The sequence below is a fragment of the Xiphias gladius genome, chromosome 14 (genome assembly GCF_016859285.1).
Source record: "Xiphias gladius isolate SHS-SW01 ecotype Sanya breed wild chromosome 14, ASM1685928v1, whole genome shotgun sequence".
Lineage (NCBI taxonomy): Eukaryota > Metazoa > Chordata > Actinopteri > Istiophoriformes > Xiphiidae > Xiphias > Xiphias gladius.
Genome location: NC_053413.1, coordinates 18769030 through 18778041, shown reverse-complemented (window position 1 = coordinate 18778041; position 9012 = coordinate 18769030). Strand labels below are relative to the sequence as shown.

At 37.5% G+C, this 9012-nt stretch overlaps 2 protein-coding genes across 2 annotated transcripts; both read right to left on the bottom strand.

Annotated features, from left to right (window-relative positions):
- Nucleotides 1-57: 57 nt before the first annotated feature.
- Nucleotides 58-5028, bottom strand: si:ch73-52e5.2 (protein THEM6). Its single transcript, XM_040144631.1, has 3 exons — nt 4789-5028; nt 2419-2923; nt 58-1368 (listed from the first exon to the last, which is right to left on the bottom strand). Exons 2-3 carry the CDS (start codon nt 2917-2919, stop codon nt 1261-1263), a joined length of 609 nt encoding a protein of 202 aa, XP_040000565.1. The 5' UTR covers nt 2920-2923; nt 4789-5028; the 3' UTR covers nt 58-1260.
- Nucleotides 5029-5573: 545 nt separating this feature from the next.
- Nucleotides 5574-8564, bottom strand: LOC120799428 (protein THEM6-like). The gene is made up of 3 exons (XM_040144630.1): nt 8433-8564; nt 6349-6856; nt 5574-6243 (listed from the first exon to the last, which is right to left on the bottom strand). Exons 2-3 carry the CDS (start codon nt 6850-6852, stop codon nt 6136-6138), a joined length of 612 nt encoding a protein of 203 aa, XP_040000564.1. The 5' UTR covers nt 6853-6856; nt 8433-8564; the 3' UTR covers nt 5574-6135.
- Nucleotides 8565-9012: the final 448 nt, after the last annotated feature.

Here is a 9012-nt window from a genome sequence, read left to right as displayed (position 1 = left end):
TTATGACTGAATAACAAGCACTTACAAGATAAGGCCAAACACTCAAACGTAGTTCCCAATGCATTTTTTTAATTTAAAATGCCATTAAATAATTAACAAACACAATAAATGAAGTCTGGTAGGTTATCCATTTCAATAAATCATAAATAATAAAAGTGGAAAATAAAAAAGGACAACAAATATCTTCAAACTTATGGAAGTAAATAAGATTTTGTGCATTAACAACATAAATAACAGGTCAGGTATACATCTTCCTTAAAAATTGATTTTGTTTCCACTTCATAAATAACAATACATTACTTTGGTCACAAAATAAAGCTTTGATGTATTAAAGGGAAGATTCCAGATTTCAAAAGGCTGTCTCAATAAAAACCAAGCAAAATTTAAACATTCAGTTATTGTCATGCGTTGCAAGATTTGAAAAGTTGCCAGCAACCTCATACAGTATTAGCATTAACTTATCAGGCCTGCCAATTTTAATTTAGCACTTTCTCCTAAAAATCATTTGGAACGCCATTAAAGAAGCCCACCCTTTAAATGCATGTATAATAAATTTGGTAAAAGAACAACACTGTACTGATGAAAGGATCCCCCAAAAACAAATATTCCCTCTCAGTTTGTTTACTCCCTTGGGTTACTTTGTGCAAATTGCTAATGGCAAGATTAAAACTAATTTGTCATTACATATTCATGATGTCCATTCAAGCATTTCATCATACCTACTGTATGTTTTTCATAAAACGTTATAATTCTCTGAAATTATAACTTAATTTAAGAGGCACCAAAAAATTACTCTGGTTGTTTCAAAACATGCATTGATGTCAGTGGAAGATTAACTTTTGCTCTACATGCTTATCTGAAGTTAGAGAATTTTGCTAAATGAGAATGAAGATATCTACAGCCTGTCTATTCACAATCAACTACTGAATAAGCTGCAAGAATAAAGCTATGTTTTTCTATGACTTTCTTCTGAGAGAACATTTCACTGTGATCCCAGTGCATAAGTGCATTTTAAAACAGGAAATACATTACAGTTCAAGTTTTCATATTCAGCTGTTATAATGTCAGTACTTCAGTTCACATCATAAAAAAATACACAGCAGGTAGGATTGACCAAAAACAGATAAGTGGAATATTGTAAGTCAACTAAATCTCTCTACGATGTTTAACTGTGTGCGTATGTGTGTGTATGGATGTATATTGTATATCTGCGTGCAGTGCAAATTATATTTGTCTACACTCATGATACATGGTGTGGCTTCACTTGTTCTTCTCTTCCAGTCCGCTCTCTGCTCTCAGGGCCTGGCTGCTGGCTGAAATGAAGCTGATCCAGTGTTTGAGGTCCTCAGGAAACTCGGGGCACTCGATCTGCACACACAAACAGAAAAGTTAGCAGAATGCTGACGTAGAATAAAGCCACAATTTAAATCACAAACAATTAGTTTTCTACACTTTTATGTCAACAATTCTGAGAAATTAATCCTTTAAGTTTTTTTTAAGCAAAAACGCAGAACATTCCCAGGTGTAAGCTTCTCAAATGTTATGATTTGATGCTATTCTTTATTTTACGTGGTTTTGGAGCTTTGGTCAGACAGAACAGCACTTTTAAATACATCACCTTGGCTATATAAACTTGGGATTTTTCACTATTTTCTCACATTTTATAGACCAAACTAGAGCTGCAACGATTTTTCATGCAAAAATGCCAAAACAATTATAGTTCTAGTTTCCTAAATGTGAGAATTTGTTGCTATTCTTTGTGTTACACCAAAGTAAATCAAATATTTAGCAGTTTTGAACTTTTGGTTAGACAATTAACAACATCACCGTATGCTCTGGGTAAATGATGGGCTTTTTTCAGTGTTTTCTGTTGTTAAAATAATTGGCAGATTTATCAAAAAGAAAAATAACTTAATTGCCACCCTATACCAAACGATTAATTGAATTATCAAGAAAATAATCACATTAATCAAAAATGAAAATAAATGCAGCTAGAACTTAAACAATTAGTTGATAAATCCATCTGCAGAAAATTAATCAGAAACTAACTTTGATAATCCATTATTCCTTATTCCTTCAAGTCATTTTTCAGACAAAATAGCCAAAATGTTTCTAGCTCCAGCTTCTCAACTTTGCAGATTTGCTGTTTTTTGGTTTTGTTCAATAGTAAACAGAATATTTTTATGTCTTTGAGAGTTGTTTGCAGGAAAAACAACATTAAGATATCATCACCTTGAGCTTTAAGACATTGTAATGAACATGTTTTGGTGTGTTTTCTGAAATGTTACAGACCAAACGAAATGATTAATCGAGAAAACAATGAGTAGATTAATTGATGAGACAAATAACTGTTAGTTGTAGGCCTCCCCAGTTGCACAGATTCTTTACTACGTCTATTCTACTCTGGCTATTACTCACCTTCCTTTTGCAAACATATTCAATAATCCTATCTGGGCTGCAATGCACCACATTTTGCCTGCAGAGCATGATCGCAGATACGAAGCCATCTTTCTTGGACACAAAGCGCTGCTCCAAGTAAAAAGCCTTCTCATCCCATCCCACTACTCTGGTCCGAATCTCAAAAGCCTCACGGAAGACCAAGGAACGCCGGTACCGGATGGTGGAAGCCCCTACCACCATTTTTGCCCCCAGTTTGCGTGAGGCCATGAACAGCCCGTTTCGCATGTAATGGTGGAAGCGAGCAAAGTCACACTCCCTCAGGTATCGAGAGTTGTTCATGTGGCCCATGTAGTCCAAATCATGGGGAAGGACCATGCCATCAATGCTTTGCTCAGCTAGAATGTCCCATATTCTGGATTGGAACCATGACTGGATGAACACCTGGGCCCCTCGTAGGAAGTACCATACATCAAGACTGCAGAAGAGCAGGAGGAGGGCTCCCAACACCAGCAGCAACATCTCTCTGGAACAAAAGTACAAAAATGATGGTTAAAACAGAACTTAAGTCAAATTATAAACTTATTTAAAAAAAACAAACATCTCCATGTGACTTAAACGGCTGAGTTTTCCTTTAACATCTACATGCTGCCCCTAACTCAGATTATGGAAAACAAAAAAATATCTTACCATAATTATACAGACGACTCACATATTTATATACAACAATATCACCAGGAGTCTAAGGTTCCGTACAAGCCCTGATTAGGTGCACTGAACAAATAAGTGATTGAATATGCTAACATTTCCTCCACTTAAACAAATAATTGTTTTGGAGCCAAAAAAGAATGATTTAGTCAGTGCTCAGCTTCAGTCACCACTATTGGACCTCAATTTTTACATCCATATTAAGACAATTACACAATCAGCATTAAGAGTATATCAAGAATAGAAGAATTTATGTCGCGGCAGGTATTTTAAAAAATTGCGTTTTTCTAAATGCGTTTATCTTCAGTAGGCTTGAGTACCGCAATGATGTCTTTACGGGTTTTTCTAAATTATGAACCGTCCAAACCTCTCAGATAATCTAGGACAGGTCTGATTACTGTCCCCATAGTCAAAAGTAAACATGGAGAAACATCATTCAGTTTTTATACTCCACATATCTAGAGCAGACTCTCAAAAACCCCCGGCCTGCTACAAGTCTTTTCAGTTCAGGGCTTAAGACTTTTCTGTTTGCCACTGCTTTTAATTAAATTAAATTAAATGAGACAATTTAGTAATATCTTGTACTGCCATGTCAATTTTATTCTACTGTTTAAATCAGTCTTATTCTATTTTATCTTATTTATATTGTTTATTTAATTTGACTCTTTTAAATTGGTGTTTTTTTTTGTCTTTTTATATTAATTATTTCATATCTTGTCTTAATCATGGATGGAATGTGAAATAATCGACATATGTAATAAGACATCAAGACTTAAAGAAATACAAAACGACCTCAAATGGTGCAGCCACGTCGTTTGTGGTTGTTTCGTGTCACATACCTGATTTTGATCTTCAGTTTTTTGTTTTTTTTTTTTTTTGCATCTCTTTGTTATTGTTTTGTAACAGCTTTGCATCTATTAATGGACATTTTGTGTCTATGTGGTCATTCTGCATCTCTTTCCAGCTGTTTTGTATCTCTTCATGGTAGTTTTGCATCTCTTTGAAGTAAGTTTGTTCATTTTTGTAGCCCTTTTCTGTCTCTTTGGGTTGTTTAGCCTCTTTGTGGTCATTTTGTGTATTTCTGTATTTGTGTTGCATGTCTGTGTGGTCATTTTGTGTCACTAAAACAGAGATTCTAGCTCTGTGCCCACCTATCCCCTCCAGTCCCTGGGCCTGTACCCAGTAAGCCTATTCAGTAATCTCTCCATAGTCTCAATGCCTATTATGTCTTATGTAAAGCACTGTGGACTCCTTTGCTATCCAGCTAAACCTTGCCTTCCCATAAAAACGCACTTAGAGCAGTTAGTGTTTTCTAAATTCACTTAATATTAAATGTTAAACTAAATGCACCTACACACCTGCACTAAATGCAGATGTGTAGAAAACCAATAAGGTGCTTTTTCACTCCTTGGCTTAATATTGCGGTTAAAAACGTGAAAGCAGCATACTCCTATAATCACCCAGTTCAACCTTGAGACGACTATGGAGCTAACGCTGCTCCATTCAAGCCGCTGTGACAGCCAAATCTGTTAGCTTAGCTGCTAGCTGCCAGTAGTTGGTGGCCTTGGCAGAATAGAGACCATACTCGTTCGAGTAAAGTAGCCATTCTTAAGTTTTCTCAATGTCCAAATTCAGGCATAAGCTTATAAAGACGGCAAGTCACTTTCTATGACGAAGACTTACCGTGCGTCTTGTACTCAGTGCTACCATGAGATGCAATGCAACCGCTGGCACTTAAGGAAACCGGTAGAATGAGTGAACATGACTTCCGGGTGCGGTGTGACGACACGTAATTTCATTGGTTGCCTCGTCGGTACGGTTACCTGGTTACGTTTTCATACTCAGTAATTGCCGTCTTCACACACGTTACCATGTGTATGGTTTGTGTTAATTGACTCAACTCTCGTTATAATAAGCCAAAGTCATGAAAAACAACAGGCAATTTTAATGCTGTTTATAAAGACTACATTTAAAATCTGTTATTCATGTTATTATTGTTAACTTTTTTGTACATTTGTAGGAGCCAATTATTAGTTTGTTATATTTATTTGTCTTGAGTAATTGATAATTATAAATATTTAATTGAAATTTATCTATTTATTTACTTATTTTTAAAATCAGAGCAAACAGCAAGAACCGTGCTTTTGTCCTTTGTTTGCAACGGATGAATAAACCTCAAGAAAAACGCAAAACCTCAGTTTGGACGATGGACATCTTTTGCCTCTGTACATTACATCCCGCATGGTGCATCGATGGTAGTTTGTGCAGCTAAAGGTGAACATCCCATTGCTATAGCAACCACGACTGACAGTTACATCCAGCCTTTTGTCATACCTGTTACCAAGCAAATATTGACAGGTATCTTTCATCCGATACACTTGACATAGGGACTTAGTGTTGCTCTGTCACAGGTGACACTTTGTTTCTACCTGGCATATTCCATTACAGAGAGACAATATAACTCATCAGACAGTTAGAGCAATTTTACTGTTACTATACATCATCATTTTTACAATACTTTTTGGTAAAATTCTCATGTGTCTTATTGCATCTTCTAGACTGTACTGTTTTTACAGTTTCACATTTGATTATAGTAAAGACCTCTAGCTAAACTCCCATCTTGACTCTAAAGTAAGTGAGGCTCTTCGCACAGATGTGTACCTAAATGAACAGTGAGCGCTTAAAAGTGCATCAAAAGGAGTTCAAAATGTATTTGTTTTAGTGCTTCCTTGGTACATGAACACACACTTTATATAATCATAATAATTTTCTATTAGTGTATAAATGAGGATTATTCATTGCCGTTTGCAGCCTCTCAAAACAATGAGGTATGTTGTTTTTTCTGGTGTTTGACAAAAGTATTGGGGTCTAAGTAAAGCTCAATATCAAAAGAGTAAAGTAGGCACTAGTGTGTTCAAGTCAAGTGGATTTGGTATCAATAGCCAACAGAAGACAAATGTCTCTCTCAGAAGACTTTGAATCCTGGGCTGGTATATTTCAGGGGATCTTAATAGCTGCCTGTGCAATTCCTTATTTGTTCTTGTCCTCTAGTCCACTCTCTGCCCTGAGGGCCTGGCTGCTGGTAGAGATGAAGTTGACCCAGTGCTGAAGGACCTCTGGAAACTCAGGGCACTCCACCTGCAAGGAGCAAACCTTCAATGTCAATATCCTATGATGATCAAAAGATTTATTAAGACATTACCAATGTGTAATTTACAGTTGTACTGAAACTTCCTTTCCTACCTTCCTTTTACACAGGTGCTGCATGATCTTGTCCGGGCTACAGCGCATGACACTCTGCTTGCAGTACATGATGGCACACACCAACCCGTCTTTTGTCGACACAAATCTCTGCTCCAGGAAAAAAGCTTTGTCGTCCCAAGTGACGATCCGACTCCGCAGCTCGTACCCCTCACCTAGACTTAGAGCTCTTCGGTAACGAATGGTGGTGGCCCCCACTACCATTGAAGCTCCGAGGGCTCGCGCGGCCTTTAACACACCGTTACGCGTGTAGAGAGAGAAGCGGGCAAAGTCACACTTCCGGAGGTAACAAGCATTGTTCATGTGGCACATGTCGATGTCGGAGGGGTTGACCCGGCCTGTTAGGACATGCTCTGCTGTGACGTCCCAGATTGGAGGCTGGAACCATGCCTGGACGATCACCACCGCTACCCGTAGGAAGTAAAACACATCCAGAGTGCAGAAGAGAGCCAGCAAGGCGATGAGCACCCACAGCACCCACCACATCTCTCTGGGGGAAGGACATACACATGCAGGGGAAGCATTGGGGTTACGATGATGTGTGAGTTCAAAATCATCAAAAGATAATTCTTTTGATGCTCTATATTTTTCCAAGCTTCAACAAATCCTATACGAGACCAACAGTTATCTGATCCTATTAATGAGTATTGCTGGTATAGCCCGTCAAAGAGCTGCATTCAAAACTACTAAAAATGTACCAGCGAGCGACAACGTTGCACTGGAAAACATGTTCCTTCATTACGGTGAACATGGGCACTGTCTTTCACTTTGTGTTCATTCTAATTTCACTGTACTGCTCCTTTAAATACTCACTAGTGCACCATATCTTCAGCTGATAGTAGTCCCAAACGAATAATACATGATTTACTCCTGTTTGAGTGACGTCTGTTTACAACTACAGTTCCCTTTCTACAATATAGATATTTGCAGCCCTTTTTTAAGATTTATCTCGTCTGTAGGAACCAGTGGGCTTGGGGCTTTTTATGAGATTTGTTGACTATAACAATAAAAGATAAAGAAGATCAGCAGCTTGATCCCTAACAGAAACCAAGCTAAGATAGATGCATGATAGCCATAGGGGCTTCTCTAAGAACGTTAAAAATAAGCCAGTGTGTTTAAATATATATTTATTGAAATTTAAAAATTATAAAATAATTATCTTTGGTCTTAATATTATCTTCTATTAATGCCAGTTTGCATTGCTGCATGTTTTTGGTTCATCAGCTCCATGCGTGTTGCTTTCATTGGCAGGTGAAAGTGAAAATTTCTGGGGAGAAGGTAATTTTGCACCCTTCAATAGTTAGAAAGGATTCAAAATCAACCGTAATTAATTACTGCCTCAAACACATATGTGGCACATTTACACACATTTTTCTAAATTGTGCTATACCAAGGCATGTTATGATCTATATCTGGTCGGAACTCAATTGAAAGCCTATAAGACAGTGAAAGTAAATTAACCCACAGTTATTTATTTTTCTAATCAAGTTTGGCTTGCTTCACAACGGCCAATAATTCTAATCACTTTTTTCATGCAGGCATATTTTTCTCACGTGTACTTAATTTCATGTTTCTGGCAAAAGTGAAGATGGAGAGTTGAACCTCCTAAAAGTGCTGTATGAAACCTGTGCACCTTTCTGGAGGTAATTTTCTCTCTATCTTACAGAGGTAAACTAGGCAACAGACCCATTGTCAAGGATACATGAGAACTGATTTAACCAAACGTGTAGGCGTAAACAGGTTTTGCGGGAAAGGCAGGTACTGGCTAAACCTCTCTACATAACTTACATTTCTTCTGCGCAAATGGTTATTTGAGAGTAACACAATTCGGTGACAGAAATGTCACTCACATGAGCTGAAAGTAACGCCATCACATTTTGTGATTCCTAATTTAAGTTAGCATCAACGCTAGCAGGTCTGAAGTCAAACTACCTGTTGAAGTAGTGACCGTAGTTTTACTCTAACTAGACTTTAGTCTATTTTTGAGTCTAACTTTACTGCAAACGTTAACAAACTGTAAAAAACTGAAATAACCTTTAATTTTAGGGAAATCCAGGGACACTCACCTGTTGTCTGTTTCCTCGTCTCTACTCCACTCTGCAGTCGGCGACGTTCACTCCACGTACTCCATTCAACATGCGTAAAGCACGAGCTTTAACCAATTTAAAACACTTCCGGCCACAGCCTTCAAGATAAAAGCGTTCACGGAGCGGGCTTTTTCGACGTTCAATCAATTTTAAAAGCGTACAAACTTGAAATGGCAGGATTAACCTTTAAGGAATCTGTTTTTTTTTCCTTAAAAATGACACTTCAACATTGAGGGTAAGTCGACGAGTAATTTTTTTTTTTTTTTTTAGTATACGGAAATTTAATTTGAAGGCGAGTGATACACTTCCTGTCACCCGAACGTGACGTAAGCAGAACGTGTGCGAGCGATTGGTTGTTCAGTCCCCCATTATAAACCAATTAAGTCATGCAAGTGATAACTGCGTCTGGTTTCGCTAGTGACACTTGACGGTCTTTGTACTAACATGACATCTGTGGATTCAAATATGAACTAGCTGTAAAGTTTACTTCAAATTAATTTTACAAGTGTAGCTTTCTTTGCCTTAAATTCTGTCTTAGCTGAAAAGTATTGAAATGATA